General features: G+C 44.0%; 1 protein-coding gene across 1 annotated transcript in view; it reads left to right on the plus strand.

Annotated features, from left to right (window-relative positions):
- Positions 1-24,774, plus strand: part of fto (FTO alpha-ketoglutarate dependent dioxygenase) — a gene marked incomplete at its 5' end in the record, with an annotated part of 114,222 nt that overhangs the window by 18,609 nt on the left and 70,839 nt on the right. Inside the window, 6 exon segments of the mRNA XM_079160427.1 lie at positions 1,399-1,476; positions 1,704-2,739; positions 5,025-5,150; positions 8,820-8,899; positions 9,197-9,340; positions 15,216-15,335. Of these exon segments, the coding sequence (XP_079016553.1) occupies positions 1,399-1,476; positions 1,704-2,739; positions 5,025-5,150; positions 8,820-8,899; positions 9,197-9,340; positions 15,216-15,335 (1,584 nt within the window).

Here is a 24,774-nt window from a genome sequence, read left to right on the forward strand (position 1 = left end):
CACCGCTTGCCCTCTTTTTTTTTTGATCCTGACCCCGTTTGAGTCAGGACACGCATCCTTTCATACCTGCACTTTAATGTTATTAACAGGACATTTTATTTCACTCTTAAAGTCGGGACATGTTTTGGCAGCCGGTTCCCATATTCCCTGCGGTGTGCCGCATGAGGTCTTTGGCATTATTAGGGCAGTTGAAATGCGAGACGCCTGTTGTAAATGTCTCGGAAATATACACGGGGTCGTCTCTCCTCAAACCGTCACGACCGCGCGGTGGTTGCGGCCGTTCATGCAAAACTTTTAAAGACGTAAAAAGGCAGTGGCATGTCAGTGATATTCCTCCTTGCCCTGCTGCTGAGACACCATTCAACGCTGTGTGTGTGTGTGTGTGTGTGTGTTTGTGTGTTTGTGTGTGTTTGTGCACCTGTGGGGAATGAGTATGAGGGTCTGAACCCACATACGCGCACAGATACAACGCCTTCACACATACCTTCGCACAAGCACATACGGAAGGCAGGGTGGGGGAAATAGTTGTGAAATTTATTTGGGCATATAGTTTTTATGCCAGTTGCCACTGGATTTACAGGTCAGAATGGAATGCGTCCCAATGAAAAGTACTTTGATCCCTCCACCAGGTTGACGTTTTTATTAGGCGAGCTCTGTATGGCACAGGGCATCTTTTATTAGGTTGCGAGGAACCCCGCAGCAGCCTTCACGAAATCATAAAAATGTGAGCCCTCAATGAAAATGAACAAGTTCCAGTGCTATCTCTGCTTGTGTTTGAGAGCTTCATTTGTTCAAACTAATATATTTTTTTGATCCCCAAATAACAAATTGATTTTAGTTGAACAGTTTGTTCTCGTTAGTCCGTATGCTCCAGTATGTGACGCTATTCTACATTTCACACTGTTTATTTCTAACGAATATATTTATAGTGAGGCAAGGCACGATGGTTGGAAATGTATTCACGGCCCGCGAGGCAAAGGGAGTCTTGTATTCAAAGATTGTGTTTCCAGTACTTTAAAATAAAGTGCCACAGTGGAAGTGGCAGTAGAGCCAGACTCTGACTTATGTAGGCCATACAGGCCCATAAGAGATGTGTGTCTCACACACTCTTATGTCTTTCTACAGTTTCTTATGCCAGGAAGTAGAGTGATCATTTTCTAATTTGTGACCAATCACAGCACTTTGGTGTGGATGCTTTAAGGTATACAGAAGTCACAGTTTGCCCCTCACACCATCTCCGCAATTCCCCAAAAGTAATACACTGTTTATATTTTAATAGAGGTATTTGTTAACTTAGACACCAAAGTGAGTACGTAAAAAAAAAAGAAATGCACTAGCTACATGCAGAAGGTTCCTGCTGCTACTTATCAGGCTGTTTTACTGTGTTGTCTTTCAAAGAGGCGGAAGCTACTGCAGGAGTTGGGAGACCAGAAGATCCCCTTTCTGGGACCTGCAGATCGGGGCTATCAGCAACTGGTGAGTTAACCACACTTCGGCATTATGCTACTGATATGAGCTCCTCCTTAAAAAGCCTACAGCGGCCTTTTGTCTTCTATAACCTGCTCTTACAGCCCTGTAATGTGTAATAGTTTGGCTCAAGATTGGAGCAAGAAGCCTGTTTTCCAAATCAGATTGTAATCAGATTGTTTGTTATGTTTTTGTGTGTCATGATCATCCTGATAAGAATGTCTTGTGTTCCCAAGTGGGACTCCAGTTACTCCGGCCTGGTTCTGAGGAGATCCGTCTCGCTGCCCGCCGAGCTCCATGGTCGGGTGCAGACGGCTCTGTTCACCCTGAGAAGGAAGGGCTGCCTCCTGAGAGATTTGGTTCGCATCCGTGAACGAGATGTGTTCACCGCCGTGTCGCGGACTCTGCTGGGTGAGCCGGGCCACACCTATCGCTATCTGGACACACGGCTCTTTGCCATCCCCTGGCACAGCGAGGACTCTGAGCTCAAAGGACAAAACTGTTGTGACCCGGATTTCAGGGCCGCTTGCAAGGCATTGTGTGAGCTTAACACCTTCTTCTGCTCTGATGTGTCTCTGCTGAAGGAAGGAGACCGGCTTACACAAGGTGCGAAGGGGGAGGCAGAGGCCACACAGGGTGAAGAGGGGGACGCAGGGTCTAAACACAGCGAAGACTCCAAAAATAGTGAAGGAGGCGACTCTGAGTCCCGACAGAGTGAGGAAGGGGACGCGGAGTCCAAGCACAGCGAGGAGTGGGACATTGAGTCGAAACACAGCGAAGAAGGCTGCTCTGGGTCGAAACAAGAAGGCGAATGGGAGACGGAGTCCAAACCCAGCAGTGAGGAGGGAGAGCCCCGCCAGGTCAAACCAAGCGAATCGGCCGTCGCAGCAGGATCGGAGCACAATGAAGGAAAACTCCCCGGCTGGGCGCCTAAGGCCGTCGGTGGCACCGATATTAAACCTGCGGGACTAGGGGCCCCGGAGACACCTGTGGCACAACTCAAGCACAGCTTGTCAGATCACCACATTAAAGACAGGGACGAACAGGCAAGCGAGCAGGGGTGTTCCCAGCCGAGTCCTCGACAGGTATGCACCGGTCCGGTCAAGTTCAATGTCACCTTACTCAACTACATGGACCCGGCGGCTATGAGCCAGCTCAAAGAGGAGCCTTACTATGGCATGGGGAAAATGGCAGTAGGGTGGCACCACGACGAGAACCTCATCAGTCATTCTCCAGTCGCTGTTTACAGCCATAGCTGTCACAATGACAAAGGTAAGCGTCAAAGCTAAAATAGCTTAAAATTGTGCAAATTGGATAACAATAGTTGAGATCCCGAGATGTAACACTTTAGGCACTTAAATCCAAAGTATGTCATGTTGTTTCTGAAATTAATATTCAGTTTTTCTCTCTCTCCCTTCAATATCCCATCAACTTATCTCAGTGGCTTTGTGGCGGATCAGATACAGCTAACCTTGTGTATTATGGCCCTACAGCAGCGCGGCAGCAGCTGTAGACACGGCCTCTGGTGAGGCAGCCATCAGATCCATCTACGTGATAGTGTCAGGGCATTATCAAATGTCATCACCGGCTCGCTGCTGACAGCCTTATCGCCGAGCGCGCGTCGGGAGATCACAGACGTGTGGATCTGAGCTCTTAACATGCACTGAATGGCGCAGTCTTAACAAACAGGCCTTATCACACACGCCGCATCTCATCTAAATCATTTCCCCAAGAAATGATCGATGTGCAATTATCTGATATGGAATAATGAGCCCTGCTTTGATAAGTGTTCCTAGACTGTACACTGTATGGATGATACCACGTCTCCTAATTATGGAATGTGCACTCTTTCAAGAGCTGATAGTGCGTGCTGATCGAGTTGATAGAGAATCTCAGTGAGAGAGGAACATCGCTTTCTAGAGCAAAGCAACTATGGAAGATTTAATTACTCAAGCAGCTGCTCTTTGTCCTTTACTCTCATATAAAGTCCCTTGAGCAGCCACTCACCAGATCATTCCTTGGACCTTCCACAGGCTGGAAGGACAGCAGAACATGCTCTCCTGTTGTGGAGGCGGATACATGTGCAGCTGTAGTTCAGCATGTACTGTGCTGTCAACAGCGGGAGCTCCACCTGTTTTACTGGCTGTACGGTCTGCATCTGTGTCATGAAACTGTAATTTTACAATATCAAACAGGTGAGATGCCAACTGCTCTGACATCCCGACCCACTTTACAGCTGGGCTTTCTTCATTGTGGTTGCTTAACCAGAAACACCTGCTACAGCGGCCTGTTTCGATGATTTGTTCTAGGCCATTTCAACTCTGACCCTGTGAACACGAGCTTCAAACACCGTGGCAGAACACCTTGCAGTGCTCAGCAGCTGCGTCTTTTCTAGTCCTGAATGACCCCACAGCTCCAGACTTTAGAGAGGAAAGTCTGATGGAGCTCTGAGGACTCCCAGAACCAGGCTAATGAAATTGTTACCTTAGGGAAACGTTGCACTTTCACAATAAGGTCACGTTTCTTAAATTGTCCCTGAGAAGAAAGAAACACAGTACATTAGATACCTTAGATGCACAGTGATTAGATGTTTTGCATCACACCTGCTCCCTTTGATAGGCTTTTTTTTCCCTTCTCTTTAAAGAGCCTCACCTTGTTTTTCAGCCAGTGGAGTGTTCTGAGTGTTTTTCCCAGCTGCGCTGATCCAAAGGAATCTGCCACGACTGAACATTTTCCGGCACGGAGGATGATATTCCACCATTCCCGTGGCCTTGGGGAGTGCTGCCATTAGCTGGCTCTCAGAGCACAATGGCTGGAAATTAAGTTACTATTTATCCGTGCTGAGCAAAGGAAAAGGCAGCTGTGGGGCAGAGAGGCCCAGAAAGACTTTAGTATTGATTTTGCTCAAGGGTGTTGGCCAGCCAGGCCAAATCTTGTTTTCTTAGTATGCCGTGTAAGAATGGAAGGAGAGAGGTGGTCACAGCGAATGGGTTCAGAAACAGGAATATCATAGGATACCTGCTGTCCAATAACACAGTCTCACACACTCACGAAACAACATCAAGGGCTTTTATCCAACTATTTCCTCTTGCACAGCATAATGATGGCATAAAGATCCGTTGCTAACAGCCAACACATATCATCTTCGCTCTGCTGTTAAGTGATTCTCCCCTTTTAGAGACAAAGGCTTACATCTTACAGCCCTTGTTTGAGTGCAATGGTTTTAATCATTGCGCTCCTTACTATTTCATTTTATTCTTTCATTTTGGCTACATTCAAGGCATTGTTATAGCGTTTTAGCACTGCATTACCCAGATATCACTTGTATTTTCTGATGTGAAAAAAAGCGGTTGGGATTAATATTGTGTTAAATAGCCGTCATTCTATGGCGATAAACCTCATGCTTTCCCATGAAAATGTGAGGAATTTAAGCCTATTGCACTTTTACACTCAGTTTAAGTCACGCTGGGTGAAACTGTCAAACCCAATGCCTGAAATGTGAATATAAATGTAAAATGCAAATGTTACAGTGAGTCGGGGCTGTGTGTGACTGACAGGTGAGAGCAGTGAGGGAGGCAGCGGTGAGGAGGCATGCTGGAGGATCGGGCTCAAGGTAGCCTGGGACATCCGCACACCTGGCCTGACGCTGCCGCTGGAGTCTGGAGACTGCTATTACATGAGAGGTACTAAATCTTCCCCGCATGCACATGTAAACACGTCGCCCACACGACTTTCACCGGTGTGTCTGACTTAGGAGGAAGGAACACGTTTATTACCCCGCGTTTGAGTGTTGCTTGTACTTTGTCCCAAATGACCCATGCCAGCAGGATGCACTTCCCACTCACGCTTTATTCTCTTCTTCTAACTTCTAACCCTCTCCGCAGGAGAAGTGGAGCTGAGGTGTGTGTGTGTGTGTGTGTGTGTGTGTGTGTGGTGACTTGGCCTGAACATGGAGCTTTAAGGTTCCATGAAATTGTGTGCATTAGAGAGGTTAGGAAAGCCAAATGTTATTTTTTGAAGTCCTGTGACCCAGTGCTGACTATGTCTCTATGGAGAGGACCGACAGTGAGCCACATGGGTGTAAATCACAGCTTAATGCTTTCTGGCTGCAGCAGACACCTCCACACTCCTCTGTTTCGGCCCTGTGGGCCCGTCCAAGCTTTCTCATGTTTTGTGAGTGTGAGGACATTCATCCACCTCACAGCAGAAGCTCGCGTTCAGATGAACAATGAGTTACGTTTTGTCATTCTTAAAGGTACTCTGCTCTCGAACGTATTCAGGGATAAACATACTTTACAGTACGGTCTTAACTCAGTCTTTTCCTAATCTGCTCAATGAATTACTGTATTTTTTTGTTAAATAACTGATTTATTTTTACAAAAAACAGTTTAAACTGAACAGCCTGAACACCATATTCATCCATGATATTTATCAAGAAAATAATATCTATACTTTCCCCCCAACTTAAATTGGCTAATGCCTTTTTTTACTGTAGTCCCTGTTACGGCTTACTTCTCTAGAAATCAGTTCAACAAATGAACTTTCTTTTATTTCTATATTTTATCATCCAACCTGCTAGGTGTGTGGTAATGTACATATTTGACCTAGTGTTTAGAGAGTCTTAAAAGATGGCCGCTTGGATTCTTCCAACAGTAAATACGTACATCCATAGTGTACAATCACATGTGCTGTTTTATGAAGACACTGAACCCCTACCTATGCACGCTGCATGAATGTCAAAATCATAAATACAGTGGTAAGATTTACAGCAGCTTTCAGCATAGAGTAGAATATAAAGTCAGAGGGATGTGACTGACGTGATCTACAGGCCTATATCAAACACATTTTTTGGGGAGATGCACTTTACTTTTTTTTTGTGTTTTTCTTTGATGTTTTTCTTGAATTTCATTTTAGTTTTTTTCAGCCCGAGATCCCACGAGACCCATTCTACAAATTCAAAACATACAACCAAACTACAAAACGTACATTTACTCAAGAGGAGGTTTTGGTTAGTGAGATTTGTACCTGTACTGTTAAAGTATACAATATATACCCCATATTTCACCGAACAGCACAATGGCTTATTTTTTCCACGTGTTGGCCTCCACAAGTTAATCCAGCGTCTCCCCAGGTAGGGCGTGACACGTGAAATTGTGCCGGTGATTTATGGTCCAAAGGCAGAACCTGAACCAAAACATGTCGGGAACTGGTTCCTTTTTTTTATTGCAGGGACATAGTGTATCAGCGGTGCACCAACACATGGACCGTCCAGATGTTGTACAGCTAGCGTACCTGGTTGCCTGTCAAGGTTTACAACAGCAAATGCATAACACAAACGCTGTGTTATAAGTAACTGCATTCTGGATTAATCAGCATGACTACAGCGGGGGAGAAACTGCTGTTTTGTTAGCATGAGGGAGAAGTGTTAATGTTACACAGGAAGCTGCTTTACTTGTTCTTGTCTAGTCAGCTACTATCTACTTCATCTACATTATGCTCAAGTGTTTGCCGATCTGAATCATTTTACAATCAAGGAATAGGAAGGTTTTTGAATGGATGCCTGAAGTTGCGCATTTGAAGCTGCTATGTTTTCATCTGAGAGCAGCGATGTCTGCACCTAATATTCAGCCTGACAGGGCTTGAAGCCGACCTCCTTTAGCTGGATAAGATTTACAATAGAACAGTCAGTTTCAGCCCAGCCATGATAATAGAGTGATGGGCTGTTGTGCAGACCATTCTAATGGGACTTGACTGTCGCGGATCAGTGGGGATTTATGCTCCACTTGGTAAGTACGCCCTTGAGAGGCCAACTGCTGCACAACGATAGCAGCTCACACACAGTCCTTGGCTGTCTGACGCTTTGTCGGTCTACCTGAATTAAATACTTGGCACAATGCACGAACATATGCACGCACCTATAAATTTGCACAAACTCACACACAGTCCTCTGCTTATTGGTGGAAGGATAAACGCCCCCCCCCCCCCCCCCCCCCCCCCCCCCCCCCCCCCCAATGTGGTTTCAAACACACACACGTACACTCAGACAGAGCAGCCACCGCTAGACCGTGTGTGCCAATATATTGTACCAGTGTTTTAGCGACATACACCATATGATAGATAGTTAGTGGTATTAAAAGAAAAACTACAACGTTGTGTAACCGCAGACACCGTAATGTCTTTTCAGCACCATTTGTCGCCGGGTGGCCCCTTTGAACTGCTAATGTCTGAGCTGCTGGAGGCAAATTGAATCACCATCATTTCCACCCAAATGGAATTTCAGTGGTTAAAAAAGAACAATGCAAGTCTTGACACCGGGCCTGTTCAATAATCTGATTTCCAGCTCCCAATGCACAGGGGGACTGGAGAAGAGAGTTGACCCAATATATTTAAAAGCCTGCTTCCTGGAAAAGGAGGACAAGTGGCAGCAGGCGCAGGGGTTGAAAGAAAGATAAATATTTATTACAGTTATCGAGTTTGCCTCTACTCCCTCCTGATCCCACTGACGCATCAGACGCGCCAAGAAAAGAGCAGATTGATGGAGATAATTTGTTATTGGATATAAACAGTTTTAAAGACGCAGAGTAATTCTGCCCAGAGACCTAATCCCTCACAATCTCATCAGGGTGAAGAAAACACCGGCAAGTTGTTTTGTTTGTCACCATCTTTTTTTCCCTCCCACCAAACAATAATATCTTCCTCCCAAAGCATTTGGCTGTTTGACTTTCAAATCAAAGGCATTAGCCAGTGTACTCTTGCTCAAGGCGGGTGTAAATATGCACATGTGCTGTGAATGACAGCTCTGTCATGGCTAAATTAATTATTGGTTCGAGGCAAATAATGGCAGAGCTGAGAAACATCTATACACACAAAGAAACACATGGAGGGATACACAGGAAACAGCAGTAAGGCCTCTTTGTAAAGCTTCTGTGATATTGGACAAATGTTTGTTGGTATGGCTCTTCCATCTTGACAGATTGAGCACGATCTGGTTTTGTTTGGTAATTAAAATTAGAGTACAATGCTGCTCATTCTATTTGATTCGTTGCTGGACCAAGCGCAATCTGTCTGAGTGTACAAGATGATTTAGTCGTCATGTTGCTTCATGCCCTGCTTTTCATCTGTTTTTCTGTTGTCATCGGTTGTTGTCTTTTCATTATAATTAATTAAAAACACACGATCAAAATAAGAAATCTCAACTCTTCTTCCATTCTGCTGGTCTTTTTTTGCCCCACAATGTTTTGTTAGATAGTTATTGCGGTTAGTCTGTGAACTATTCTTCACTACTCTGTTTGATGATCGCTGGTGGTATCGTCTGCATGTTCTGATAGATTTCTCTTCCGTGTTTTCGCCAGATGACCTGAACAGTACCCACCAGCACTGTGTCCTGGCTGGAGAGACCGCACGCTTCAGCTCCACTCACAGAGTGGCCGAGGTGAGAAGCCGATAGGCCTAAAAGGGAAAAGTTGTTGTTTTGAATTTGTTGTGAAAATGCTGTATAGCGAGCCAACAGTGCCCTTTGATTTCAGTACTAATGTAGTAATTAAAGTAGTAATGGCATTTGCAGTACATAGCTATGTTGAATTGAACAGACTATGTGTGTGTATGTGTCAAAAACAAACATTCTCACACTGAAACTTAAGTTTTGGATTGTATTTTAATTGGCAGGGCCCTAGCTAAACCCTGCATGGCAGTTATTTGTATAACACTGGGTTTGTCCCTCTCCCACCAGTGTTCCAGTGGGACCCTGACCTACATCCAGTCGCGATGTCAAGAGGCCCTGTCCAACCTGCACACTGACCCAGAGACAGGCTCCCACAGCCTGCTGGCCCTGCTGCCGACAACGCTACAGCACTGTGAGGAGATTCACAATGAGGTGGGGACATGGTGTGTGTGTGTGTGTGTTCACATGCGCATCAGCATGTGTGTGTGTTCATGTGCGTTTCTGTGTGTGTCTGTTTTGCATGATTGCACACACGTGTCTGTGATTTTTGCATAATTTCAACTGTTAACGTTTGTATTGGGACTGTTGAGTTTGTATTGGTCATTTTTAGCTTGTAGAATCCTATTTTTGCCCTTATTACAACTTTTGCAGCGGGTCTGAAACAAATGGCATTTGAAAATATGTGAAATTAGTTTGGCCTGCTTTGAGGATTGGATGAGTAAGGCTTGCCACATTGGACAACAGAACATGTGCCAATAAAGTTTAGACAATAGCGTGCCAGTCTTTGAAAGTTCTAATACGTTTCTCTGTGAACCTGCCTGATGCTATCTGAATCCTCCTGATGCTGTAGTCCGCGATCATCTGGCACTCCAAGGAGAGCAAAGATGGCAAACAACCATCTGCAAACATGACAGGATTTATCGGGACAGAATCAAAAGGAAGAGGGGAAGATATTAGAAAATGACCATGGAATATAGAGAATTTAGATTCTTAATAATATGCAGGAATAATGTATTTGATCAAACATATGCATTTGTGCTTTTTTAGAATAATCTACTTGACAAACAACACAGCATTTGAACAAATACACTAACAACATTTTGTTAATTGAAACCGTGCATAGAGTATGGAAAATGATAGTCAAATGAATTGAGCTGCACTAAAGTCCAGGTACTCTTAATCCTGGTTTGAATAGTCCTTTGCATATCCGCCACATCATGGGACTTACAGACCATACTGGCTGTCCACTGGTAGCAGGTTAAAACACTGTAAACGGCAAAATGCGAGCTCACCAGCTTTCTACCTTCTTACCTGATTGTTTCTACCCTGGGAAAAGCCTCCAATATGAAATCCAGGTTGTTCTCATTTGTCCTGGCCTGGTGATGGATCGTGTGGCAGTAGCCTCTCCATATGTTATCTAAAGATGGAGTCATGCCCCGCTCCCCTCGCTAACCTCTATTCCCACACAAGGAGTGATGGTATAGAGGGATAGAGCGAGGTCAAAAAAAGAGGAATGCGAGGGGCCGCCTGCGGAGCCACCAGCCCCTTGTGCTAGCTTGCCGCAGGCCAACAGTTATTATAGCACGTCACCTCTCCCCCCTTTTTACACCCCTGGGCTCAAAGCGAGCATCCTAGCCGACGCTAGCACCCAGGCCCCTCAGCGGGACGCCATGACAGATGAGTCTGACGTAAGGTTGTTTAAAGGTTGTAGACAATATTAATTATTCAGCACTGCCAAACAATAGGTGCTGTCTGTGTCAGGAGGAGCGCTGCGCTAGTTGAGCTAGCAACACCTGCTAGTTTGCCGCATAGCGCCACAGGATTAGCAAGCATAGGCCCCCGCCAGGAGGGCAAAGCAGGTTTATTCAGGAACACCAGGATGCTATTTATAACAGAGCAGGTGTGTGTGTGTATGTATGTGTGAATGTTTAAGTAAGGGGGGTGCTCTCGGGGGCTCAACCCAACCCTACCTGGCACTCACAATGATAGATGTGGCCATTTGTTTGGAGTTGCCCACGAGAGCAGAACACCCACTTAAATGATGTATTGTTGGTGCGGTTATTTATGATGGCGGCCCACTTTGGTGCTTGGCGGGTGCACATTGCGCTGGTCGTGTTTGACACGGACGACCGAGGAGCGAACAAGCCTGAAACGCGCATGCAGCCTGACCTGAGCGGTGCCTTATGGGCCTTTCCTTAAAAAGCGCTTAACAGAAAGCTAGCACCGTTTGACATGCCACGGATATATTGTGCAACGCGGTGGGGGTGGAGGTTGACACTTGTCAGAAGACGTGGGCGGGTCTGACGATGATGAAGCAGAGCGTCTGCCATCTGAGTACGAGTTGTTCAGGGATGGGGCGGGATGTCGAGTTGAAGTAGGGGTTGATGGGAGACAGAGACAGAAATGAAGAAAACTGAAGTTCCCACCTGTTTGTTAAGCGTGGCCCCTCTCACTGTCTCTTTTTAATCTTTCCTCCTGTCTTAGGTGGCGGTGGGGGTAGTCTAACATAGCATCGCCACACGGCCCCCGTGTGCATGTTTGGCTTTGAAATGCTAATCCCAGATGCAAACGTCTTGTCTCATTTAAAGCCACTGTGTCACTTCCCAGGTGTGTGTGTGACAGAGTGCCCTGAGGGACCCCCTCTAATGATGCTAGTCCCCCCACGGTAAATATTGAAGGGAGGGACAAGGTTTTGCCACATGTTCTGGCAGAAAGTAAACTGTGTGGAAGCAGGTGTGCGTGACCTTCCAATGTCCTGTTTTCAGGCCACAACGTCTCCCCAGGCGCTACGGTATTTGCTTGGCTTTGAAACACCTGTCCTTAGGGCCTGGTGCTGGCAATATCATTGTAATCATATAAATCACCTCTCAAAACACCAGCAGATCTGTGCAGTTCGTAGTTTGTGCTGTTGTATCTACCAGTTTCATTAGGCTTTAATGATGTTTTTAATTAATGTGAGACATTCTACCTGTTCATTTTAAGGGTTTATTGTTTTGTTTTTCTTTGACGATCACAAGCGATAGAATATTCTCAAAGTGAATGCGTTTCACACTCTCTGAGCTCGGTGAAATCATGATCAGGCCAAAGGTCCTCATGATTTATCTGTAATTGAATGGCATCAGTCACATATGTGATATGAAGGAGCTCTACTCCAATGGCAGCTAAGACAGAAATACCACTTCTACATATGTGGCCTGAGACAGAAAGAAAATTGAATCTCCTACTATTTTATAGATGTAGAAAGAAATAGAAAGGTTATCTGTGCATGTACAGTGTAACCTAGGTTGTGTATGACCACTGGCAAGTGTGTGATGAGTGTAAATTGCGTGCCTGGTTGCTCACAGAGAGATTGGGGGGGGGGGGGGGGGGGGGGGGTACCAGTTCTCCTGGCTGATGTGTGAGGAGGCCTGGAAAGGTAAACAGAGGACGGCAGAGTGGGATCGAACCAACTCTCATCAGCTCCCACCTCAGGGCCACGGCAATGGAAATTGATTGGACCCGCTCAGGGAATACCGTGAAGGTGTTGGAAAGAAAAAGAAAACGCGGCTCATTAAATGGGGAAAAAAAGGGGGCTGCTTTGCTTTAACTCCAGACTTGCCATGGTGGGCGGCCAGTCGACTAATGTGGGGCTAATGTGTAGTTAGTGTGTCCATCACCTGGAGAGATGACAGCCACTGCCGCAGGGGAGCCACTAGCTCCCCTCTCGCTCCCCCACGCCGTCTCAGAGAAAAACTAGCCCTAACAACCACTCTCTCTTTGGCACACACTTTCGATCTGTCTGCCTGGATAGGTGGCATTTAGTCCGAGTTCCCCTCTTGGTAACTCTCAGCTGGGCGGCCGGACTCCAAATGCCACATAGCTAGCACTCCTCAGTAGCTTCAGATGGCCAGCTTTGTGGCTGCCACTGGCCTGCGCAGTGGGGGACAGGCAGCCATGTCGGCTCAAAGTGGAGAGACACAGGTTGGTTTCTTCTCACTAAAGGACAGGCAGACAATCAGAGAGATGGAAGGAGGGACTGACACAGAGAAAAGGGATGTCCGATATCGGCGCTCTTGCGGCTTTGTTGTGCGTTTGAGCTGTAGTGATCGAAGGGGAGTGGATTTGGAGGGTGTTGAGGGGACCATAAAGGATGACATTTCTTTGAAGGGCGGGTTGTATGGAGTGAGTGAGAGGCTGCTGAGCAGTGCCACTGGCTGTGTATTCTCCCTGACATGCTCCAGTCCTTGCATGTCATCCCCGCTGTGATCAGAGCCTTTTGGAAGCAAATGGCAGGATGATTCTGTGCACAGTCTCTACCGAAGGCAGACCTCACTCAAGTTGTTTGTGCAAATAATACGTACCCTTTGTGTTAACTTGCTCGGGGTGCGGGACAGTAGGTGACGTGCTTAATAGCATATCCAAATGACCATTTGCGTCTTTGGCCACAAGTCACTTTCCAAAGATTCAAAGTTCCGAAGCTATTCGACCACTATAATGAAGAGACAAACCTTTCTGCCACAGATTATGCCGATAACCTAATATAACTAACCTTCCTGCTACCCGGACTATGCTTGCTCGCAGGTCATGACTCCATCTTTTTCAGATCTTTTCACTTCCTTGTACTGCAGCAAAAGGTTCTCGGGATGTGAGGGTGGGTGCCATGCTAAGCACTCAACATCAACAATACAGACCGGTGTTCATGTTCCATCTCATGTTTCAAGTCATTGACGGCATCGACTTTTCAAAACTTAACCAAGACGTGCTATCTTTTTATAGCCCTCCGAAACTTGTGCATTTAGTTATATATATGAGCATAATTTGTTACAGACAGCATTGGATGAAAGTGAATGACTGGTGAACAAAAGCACATTTGAATGGAGACTTTTTGGGTAGAACTTACCCACTTAAACCTTGTTTCTACTATTTACGAGTTTGCAGCTCCTCTGAAAGGGGTCTGTTGTTTACATTGGATAATGCTCTGTTAAAAGAACAATGAACTAAATAGTTTTCAGAAAAGGAACAATAGCTCTCTCTGTCCCATTTGATATGCGACTCCTTTATACGCAGCGACTTTTTGTGTTGTACAGTTGTCGGCGTCAAAATGAAATGGAGCGTGCATTGTTTTGGGTGGATGATGCTTTGTAGGACGTTTTGGGGGAGGGCAACTCACAGCGTCTCGCGTTTACGTTGGCGGCAATTGGGGCAATCTTTGACACTCACATTGGCAATTGTATGCAGAGACGTTAACAAAGCCACTCACAGAACCTATGTAGACAGATCCACACAAGGGCGCGAACATACTGCGGCACATACAGGTACAAACACACGAATGCACAAGGAACGACACACTTAGAAATAGATAGGCTACATGAAGCATCCTTGCGAGGATTAAATCAGCACTTCAAAAGAGCAGGAAACAAAAACACTCCCAGCGGAGGAGAGGCTCGGCAGCCGAGACTGTCATCTCCAGACGGAGCGAGGGAGTGGGAGTGGGAGAGGAGGGGAAGGAGGGAGGAGAATGAGGAGAGGAGGAGGAGGGCGGAGTTTTCAGGTGTGCTGACTGGAAGGTGTGTGTGTGTGAACCGACGTATTCATGTTTTTTTTTGTGATGCACTGTTTGTCTGGGTGTTTTTGGTGAGGGTGTGATTCTACTCAGAGAGATGACCAACTATTTGAGTTAGGACAATTTGTGACTCATGCAATTCAAAAATGTGACTTTTCTGTGTCTTTCCTTTCAAAGATCTCATAAATATTATTATATACTCTTATATTTGAAAGTAATATATTTAAAAGGGCAAATGGGTAGACCTCATGCCCGAAAGAAAAAATAGGACATTTCAAAATATTTTTTATGCAGTTTTTATAAAATATATTATTTTTTATTGTCTTAATAAAATTAGAAATTTACTGAGACACAAAAACGCCAATATTGTACATGTAAGTATAAAGGTGAACACTGAAATATTTTATTATTATATTTTTTTTTACTTGATTATTTGTCAGTGTTGACAGACCATTTTGGAATAAAATGGCGCTAATAAAGCAATTGTCAATGTATTTGTTTGTAGACATGTATGATATTATACAGTTCCATATGGAAGTTTGTTTCACATGAATATTTCACAATTTAGAGTAATATATAAAAATGTTTATCCTCTACATTAATTTAAATATTATACTGTAATGTTTAATGTTTTACCTGAGGAGCAGTGACAATACTCATTAGTCGTTTAGTTTAGTTAAAGCCATGGGAGAATTGGTCTGAACCAGCTTTTTTTAAAATATTGTTTGCATGTGTGTGTGTGTGTGTGTGTGTGTGTGTCTGCAGGTGGAGTTTGAGTGGCTGCGGCAGTACTGGTTTCAGGGCCAGCGCTTCGCTCGCTTCTGCAGCTGGTGGACCGGACCGATGGAGCAGCTGGAGAAGGACTGGAAGCTCATGGAGACGATGGTAAGGCCGCTCAGACACACTGCTGGCCTCACTGTCTGCTCTCTCCACCTCGGTAGTTTACTGAACTCGTTTTCATTACTTTACTAATCCTTTAGTGGCTGAACTAAATGCATTTCCTTGTTAATGTACAGGCTGTTTCTTTAGTGCCATACACACTATCCTCAGTCCTAGATGTTACAGGGATTCCATTCCTGTTTTAGAAAATACATGAAAGGAAAAACATCGCATGAAATAGCTTTTTTGATATACAAAATCAGTTTGATAATAATAATAATAATAAAACATGAACTAGAAAATAAAAATATATATAATAGTAATAGTAACCAAAATATGAGCAGTTCCAGTGTAGGCACTCTGTCATTTCATAATAAGGGTTTTCAGCTTTCTAAATACCCAACATGCCTGCGCCTGTGCTTCTTACACAAACTACATAAGTGATCTGTTGTCCAATAATGTTCTTCACACGGGAGGGTGTGTTTAAAATTACATGATGGATTGTCTAACTTCTCACCACGCTGCGTTATTAAGGATGTGTCATGTGTTAAATTGCAGCTTCACAGAAGTTTTATTAGAGAGGAACGTGGGCACGCAGCTATTACTTAAGACACCACTGTAAAGGAATCACTTAGTAATGTCAGACTCATAATTAAGTTACCTTAGTCACAGCTCTGTACAATACATATGTGACGCATACACACGCGCACAAACACACACACACACACACATACTGTAGAAATGCAGCACCCAAAATCACACGTAAACATGCTTGGTCTCGCTTTCTCGCCCTCCCTGCAGGTTCTTTGCAGTCTGTCTCTCACAGCTAGATTTCAAAGAGTGTGTGTGTGTGTGTGTGTTCATGTATGTGCGTGTGTTTAATACCCAGACAGCGGAAGCAGCAGGGGGCACTCTTGTATCACTGTAGCAGCAGCAGCAGCAGCAGCAGCGGCGGCGGCGGGAGCGAAAGAGCTGCGCTCCTCTTTTCCTCTCTGCTCCGTCTCTCTCTCTCTCTCTCTCTCTCTCTCTCTTTCTCCTTCTCCATGTCTCTTTATGTCTCTCACCCTCTCCTGCTGTCTGTGGGAGCTCTCTGTCTCTGTCAGTGTCGAGCGCTGAGCAGTAATCACATCTAATGCTCAGGCGGGGATAAAGGCAGGAGCTGGAGGAGAACTGTACTGCTGCCGACGCTGTTCGGCTCCAGCCGTAGTCTCTCTCCTGCACTTCCCTCTCTCTCACTTAGTCGAACAGCCTGGCAGAGGGTGGGTGGGTGGAGGGGTTAGTAGACAGGGGCTAAACTCATCTAGAGCTCCACCTCCGGGCCCAGATGAAGTGTGCGATTTGGACCTGTATTTAGAAAAGGGCATCAGTGAAATGTGAGGTCTCTCTCACTGTCTCTCTCTCTCTTTGTTGCTGTCTCAGCCCCTCTTTAATGGAAAAGAAAACCATATCCACCGTGTGTGTTTGCGTGTGTGTCACTCATGTGGATTCCTGACGTGCTGTAGAAACGCACAACACAGCAAATAAAATGCGCGACTAATAAAATAAATATTGATATATATTTGAAAATGATATGTAGTATTATTTTTTATATTTCTAACATCTCAAGTTACTCTGATTTGTGTTCATAACAACATTAGTAATTTCACAGTTTAATCACGCGTCAAATCACACAAAACCAAGTATATCTTCTGCGGAGACGCATATTGAACCTTCGCAAAAATAATACACTGGTGAGTGCAGAAATGTACTCACTCACTATTGTGATGAAAGACAACATTATTGCTCTCGCAAGCAATATTTACATACATGCATCGACCTCTGATATGCTGATGAAAAGCACTCTATAGATGTGACTTATAGATTTTACTTTTAGAGGTTTTGATAGCTGTAGCTTTTTCGGCAGTAAGATTAAAACGCATTCCTCTAAATTACTTTGAGTTATTTAGATTATGTGGGTTCCCCTACATTCCTTTATTGCATATATTTTACATTTGGAAGCTGGCAATTGACAGTAGAGTGTAATTTAGTGAAACGCGAGTGACCTACTGGGTGCAGATGCTGTTTGCCATTTATTTATTTAGACTTTTTCTGTTCTTGCCTGCAGTTTATTTTAATACAGCATTATTTTTGTCAAATCCGACATCACCACGGGTATTTTAAAATAACAAATATATGTCTCTTTAAATAGGGTTTATAAATTGACACCGTGTTGTTTTACACTCTGTGCTGTAGCAATAAAACAGCCTATTGTTTTATCCTGCTAAAATAGCAATACAAACAGCCAACCTCCCTCTCTTTATTGTCATATTTAGCACACAGTGTTGTGGGATGCGCTGGGCTATGTATGCGTTTGTTAGTCTGTATGAAGAATATTGCAATATGGGGGGACTAGCTCCTGTTTATGGATACTGTCTCTCCCTGGGGCTCCCGCTCTGCTCCTCAGCCTGTTGTCATGCAAATGCTTATCCTTCTATTTGAATGACATTCTGATAAAATACATAAATAAATAAATAAATAAATAAAGAACCCCCCCCAAAAAAAAAGTCCACTTGCTTGCTCGTCTCTTTTTGGTATTTTCTTGATAGAAACAAAGAGACGCGCCGCTGAATAAACTTCATGTGGAGGTATGTGACTGTACAGCAAATGTGTTCTGTGTGTATGTGTGTGTGTGTGTGTGTAAGCTGTTTAGTGTATATAAGTTAAAGGTTGTTTCTGGAGAAAAAAAGGACGTTAACTTAAAGGTTTTACATTCCCTTGTGATCCAGAGTGCTAAAGTCTGTTTTGACCTGCCGCGCTTGCAGCTTTGCGTCCCCTCAGGACTCCACTATCGTGGCCATCATACAATAGTGACATTTTCTAAAACTAGCTACAATGAATAGCTTCCGTCTGACTGACAATAGACAGAGAGTCTTGGCTTTATGCAGAATATATTAAATACCGGTGTGGCATTTTTTTTTTAATCTTTCCTCTCTTCACTGTGGGGGAGAAGCGACAGCGACGAGCCCATGAGCAAGTCTCCCCCTTTTTTTTTTGCATGTGTGTGTGTGTGTGTGTGTGTGTTTTTGTGTGTATGTGTGTGCCATTGATGTTAATGTATGCACTTGGCATGACTTTAATTGATTTAGCAGCTCTGCTCGCACAGTACAGCTTTTTCCCTAATTTGTCACTTTCCTGACTTCTGTGGCTGCTCATCTCACAACTTCAAAAGCCACCGCGGAAGCAAAGAGATTTCAGTGCACTCCGTCTCCCTCTCTCTCCCTCTCTCTCTCTATGTTCTTTCTTTCCCTTGTTTTTCTCCCTCTCTCGCTCCCGCTATCTCGCCATAGCTCTGTCTCTTTCTCACACTTTCTCCCTCATTTGACAGGAGAACGAGCCTTGTAGATGGAAATCTTTTCAACACACATCAAGGAAATTAATCTACTTTCATAATAAATGGGATCCACTCAGTTGAATACATTTGTATACTTCAAGATGTACAAAACAGGAAGTGGTATCGGGGCCATGTCTTCCTCTACTCCATTCACCCAGCCTGTCACTCCCTGTTTTCAGACGGTTTGGTCACACACACAGACATACATATGCTGTACACTCTTCCTCTTTGTGTGACACAATTTACCTCCTCCAATTTGTAATAGAGGCTGACTTGTGCGTGCGTGCACGTGTGGGTGAATGTGCAGGGATGCGCTTAGTGACCATATCATCTTCTCCCCTCACTTTAATAACTGTCTTCGGAAACAATCTGGGCTGCTGAGGAGGCTTGCACTGCGATAATACGCAGCCTGGCCCGGTCGCCATCGATAGCTGATTAGGTTATTGACCTAGCGCGTGGAGGGTCGGTGCTGAGGAGTGGTCGGGGAGGGAGGCCAGTGAGCTGCAGGGAGAGACACAGAGAGAGGGGGAGGAGAGAGGGGTTGTGTGTGTGTGTGTGTGTGTTGGGGAGGAGGGGTGGGGGGGGTCAATGTAAATGTTATTGCTGTGTGAGCTCATTTGATCAAAGTCCTGGAAAGGTTAAGCGAATCCAATCTGGTTTTGTATGGCAGAGTGGAGACACAGGCGCTGGGGAAGAAACCCCCAGGACGGAGAATGGATTATCATATTGGCGCTGGAGTAGCAGGGGCCTCCGATGGACAGTTTACCCTGCCCGTAATGCGTTTAGACAGCAATTGGCCTTAATAACCTTTATTGACTTCAGCGGGTCAGTGCCAAGAATCTAATTATCAAAGTGTATCAATTTCATTGGAGTTTAGAGTTGCACCGCTCAAAATAATTATTTTAAGGTCGGGCCGGGGCAATTAATCCCCCCTCCACTTATTTGATGGCTTTGTAAAACATTATAAATGTTATGGTTTCTGTAGCGCGTTTCGCCGTAAATAATTTCAGGGAGCAATTTTTTGTAATGCATTATTTGGAGAGCTTGCCGTGCTGGTCCTGCCGCGGGAAGAAGGCAGCGCATTTCGTAAGCCAGAGGCCGCAGCTGAATCGCGCTGCAGATGTTTACCAGCAGTCATTTTTCTCTTTTTCGCTCGCCGTTTTACTTGCACAGTCGGGCAGAGTTTTACACCCACTTTATATGCACACATGGAACCCAGATTCATTACAAGTGTGAACTAAGCAGTAAACTGTTTAAAGATCATTTATACTGCTCATTATGAAGCCATTTATTATCTCTTGCATTAAATCACACTGTGTTTATGCATCATATTGTTTTGCATTTTAAGCTCTTTACTTGAGAAATAGGCTCATACATTTATTATATTCCAATTCGTTGTGGTTGTAACACACATATGCAGTCTGTGTCTGTGTGTCTTTATATGTGTGTGCAGTGTGTCCACAGTGCGAATGAAAAAGGTAAATGTGCAGCTGCACAGTAGTTTATCCTTCATTGACAGTCAATACGTGCTGTTACCTGGATAGTAGCAGCTGTTTTTCCTTATCGCACAACATAGACTAGAGGCCTAATCCACACACTCATTATTGCATGGCCTTGTTTACCCGCGGCTCAATATTAGCTTGCTTGCTTTGCCCTATTTAGACGGGGCTGTATAAAAAAGAAATTACTCAAAGATTATTGTTATTATTCATTTAAAGAGGAAATATACGGCTGATAATACATTTTACATCACGCAGCAGCTTGTGTTTGGAAATATAAAATGAAAAGAAGCAGGAAGAGAGACAGACAGAGAGAGAGAGAGAGAGGGGAGAAAATGTAGCGGTGCAAAGGTATTTGCAATTCTCTTTGAAGTCCCTATTCAACAGGGTAAGCTGAATTTTCGGCACTGCCTGATAGTGTTCTGCGTAAATGCTTAAACCCCTTTAGAGAATTTTCATGGGCAGATACGCAGTGGCTTGAAGGGAGCGTTTATGTTACCTGGAGCCAATGCAGCTCGCAGCTTTGTACCTAAAGATGTACACTAGTAGTGAATGGAATCCCACAGAGGTTTGTCTATGACAGAATCTCACTGCAACATCGCTGTAAGCCGAAGCCGGGGAAAAAAGAGCTACGAGCTGGTTTAACCCCATCACGTCTCACGTATGCATTTATTTATATAGATGGACAACAGACATGAAAGGACACAAACACTGGGACAGACATAGCAGCAAACACACTTACGAGCATGCACTGTGGTGTCCATGTAGGAGAGTTAAAAAGAAGTTTGAAATGGAGAGTATTGCTGCAGTTGGATTTTTTTTTTTCCAATATCCTTTCATGGATTTAGCTATATTGCATTATTACAATATTAATTTTTTTGTTCTACTATTAGTAGAATAAAAGTGCCCTATTCAAATGTGCACAAAGAGACATGCACGGTTGCCAATCATAATTACTCATATGGGTGTAATTGTTTTTCAATAACACGATGTCGCTGATTGTGCTGTAAACTAAGGTGGGGTGAGTTGTGACATGTTTTCATTCCCACAATAGACCTGGACAAACTTGTTGTTTCAGGGCTGTGATGACTAAACTTAGAATCGAGGAACATAGCCAACCTTGACTTTAGTTTGCAGCGTGGCAACTGCAAATGTAACAATGCCGTTGTTTTGCGTCACTGTGTGAAAGAAAGTGAGCTCCCCGAAAACTCCCACATTTGTCTTTTTACATGTAACCGTCAGCTACAGTATTCTCTCTTCTTTGCAGTGAGGGGGTGGGGACTTTTATTGACAGTGGTTTGGATAATTTATTTTGTTTGCCTGTGAATTGTGATGTTGACAGTGTTTTTACTGTATCAGCAGGCTTTGAAGGCGGCTCGTCTCGTCGTCTTAGAAAACAAATGAGCACTTTACAGAGACTGATCTGCCTTATCCGCTTAGCAGCTTCCTCAATCCCTGCATTTATTTATTTACTTACTTATTTCCTGACTTATTCATTTACTTACCTCTGTATGGATTTAGTTTGAATGCTCCCCCCCCCCCCCTCCCCCCTCCTCTTCCTCTCCCTCACTTCATCCTTGGCCCCGATCAGCAAGATAAGCCTTCAGAGGAGGGGAGATAACATCCATTAAAGTGGTAAAGAGGAATTATGGGGCAGCCCAGATTAATCACTGCTCCGTTTAATCGCATTCAGTGCGGACGGCGGGGTTGGCTGCAGGGCCCCGGCTTTTTTCCTGTGTCATACCAACAGAGATAGAGATGCAAGGAAGGAGTGTGTGTGTGTTTGTGTGTTGATGCCTTGATGGAGGAGAAAGTATGAAAAAGATGAAAGAGAGATTTCAGAGCATCTCATAGCAAAGCCCGCCCCGCTTATAGCTGACTAGAGACATTACCACGAACCGACTCTTGATATATGATTATCCCAGTACTTTGATCCAGGTGTGATTGTTTACTCACGCAGGCAATCGTGTCAAAGTAGTGGAGTACAAGAAATTACCACAGACACAAGAAAACACACTGATTTGTCACTAAAGGCAAAGAAAATGACTTGGAATCTTGTTCATTTTATGCCGTTTTAGTGGAATATTGATCTTATTGAATACATGGCCAGATCTTGTCATATTACTTGTCAATATTTGTCATATTCTGAGATAGCAATACACACGTTTTGATGTGGTGCTGAGCTCTATAAGCCAGAGAGAGCAAAAGTAGAGCCTTCTTACTCTGAACTTACTTTTTATTACAACCATTCAAAGCTGAATCTGGTTCCTCATCAGGTCCTTTTGATACCCTTACTCTTGTTTATCCGCATGTCACCTCAAATTAATTTAGCATTTATTTGTACAGCCCCTAATCACAGTCACGGTCTCAGAGGATCTCCCACACATAGCAAAACAATAAGTTAAAACACAATAATGAAAATGAAAACAGCCCACCCCAACTATAGAGCCTCAAAGTGAACAATAAAAAAACTCCAAAATCTAATTAGGGACAAAAATAGAACATACCTTCTTTTGGTGCAAACAGAGAGGATAAATACAACCAATTTTCTGGCATAATTACACAAAGGTGAGGTCATAAATCTCAAGAGTTAAAAAAACGAAATGTTTTACACAAAATAAGCAAAAAATACAACCAAACAAAAGTTTCATCTTTGAGGAAGCTGTAGGCATAAGGTCTCCAATGTGATGAGAATGTAATCCTCAATCAGCTTTTTGTTTGAGTGTTGCATCTCGCACAGCACAATACTTACCACTTAATACCTCGGCACCTTGCTAATTCTTCACAATCACTGGAGCAGCTACACACACACACGCACACACACACACACACACACACACACACACACAGTACATGAAGCCGTCTGTGAAAAGTGAGGGCAGAGAATGGAGTGATCCTGATGCTAAATTATGTGAATCGCTTGAAGAAAAGCAAAGAAAAAGGAAGAATTATCGGAAAACATTGTTGACGAGGATTCTATCATTTTGGAGGAGTTGGAGGATGTTCGGGAGGTGTAAACAAAGAAGGCATGGACTGTGGCATTTGCAGAGGTGAAAGGAAGCGAGAGATCAAGTTAAAGACTTAAGTTGGGATCAGGCAGCTGCGAGAAAGAGACGGAAAGCTGATGCTGTAGATGCTTTAAGGGGATGTGAGCACAGTCGGGAGGAAGTACAAATCCTGGGAGCATTCTGGGAAGTTTCATGCTTTGTTTTTTTTGTCTGTCACCTTTCAAAACATGGCAGGTACAGTGTAAAGAGGGTAACCCAACAGAGATCAAACCTGAAATGTGTGTTTTTTGGTGAAGCAGATTCTCTCCCATGTGCTGCCTGAAAGGAAAATCCCTTTTTATTTTACAACCCGAGGTCTGTTTTTGTAGTTTTGACCATCAATCCTATCAGTTATGTTTTTTACTCGCCAGTTTCATTGCTGAGATCCCGACACTAGTGGTACACTTTTACAACAGAGCACTCTAGGTGTTTAAATTACTTTTAAAACAAGAAGGCGTCATAATCCACTGTTAAAACTGTGAGCATGTACACCCACGGATTTATGGTATTTCAAAGTTGAACCAAGAAGTTGATTAATTGACTTTCCCTACGGATTGTTTGGGTAGTAACTTAACATGATAACTGTTTCCACTGGACTTGTTTGAAACCTGGCTGATTATTCAAATACATAGCTCCCATTTTCAAAGGGAATGATGGGTAAAACTGATGACACTCACACACCCAGGCCGTCACAGAAAAACAAAACATCAGATTGCAGTAGGAGACAACAAGGAGACACAAACCTCTAACTCGCGGAGAGCGGCCAACCTTCCAGGTAGTGAATCTCTTCCACGCTCATATCCTCCCCGCGCAGATAGAGCGATCTGATGGGTGGTGTTAAATGGGTGAGATGTAGGACAATGTAATTAACGCTAGTCCTTTAGCGGGCCCCGCCTCGCTCCGCTGGGAGCGCCCGATATAGCGCTCATTAATTCCTATTTGTGTGTAATGAGAGGGTCATGTTGGATGTAATAAATGGCTCTTTTATTTGGGCGAGAGCTGCAGGGCGGCATCCTCTCATAAACACCCTTTAGCTGCTCTCATCAGCCTCCCTTGGTGGGAAACAATCACACATACACAAATAACAAATGTGTGGAAAAACAGGTGCATTAAGAAACACTTTAGTAACTCTAACATAATCAACATAATCCTTTTTCTATTAATGAGGAGTAGTACTGGCTGTGCCGACATGAGAGTTTAACTACATGATTGTAGATGGCGGTATTATCGCAATCTATAGAAAATTTGAAAAATATTGCTTTCAGTCAAATTTATCTTAAACTTTGTTTATTGTACGTTTTATCTCTCTGTTTTTGGCAAATTAATTATACTCAAAATATGAGTGTAGAACGCTGGAGAGAGAGTCTGTAGCCATAACTGTATGTACAAAATGATTATTATGTATATTACTAACATGTTATCAATATTTCATTTTTGATTATCATGGTTATCGTCATCACCGGTATATTGTTCCACCCCTAGAAGCAGAAGAGGTAACCAGCACATAATAGCAACACCATATTAGCATC

This window comes from Pholis gunnellus, assembly GCF_910591455.1.
Source record: "Pholis gunnellus genome assembly, chromosome: 1".
NCBI lineage: Eukaryota > Metazoa > Chordata > Actinopteri > Perciformes > Pholidae > Pholis > Pholis gunnellus.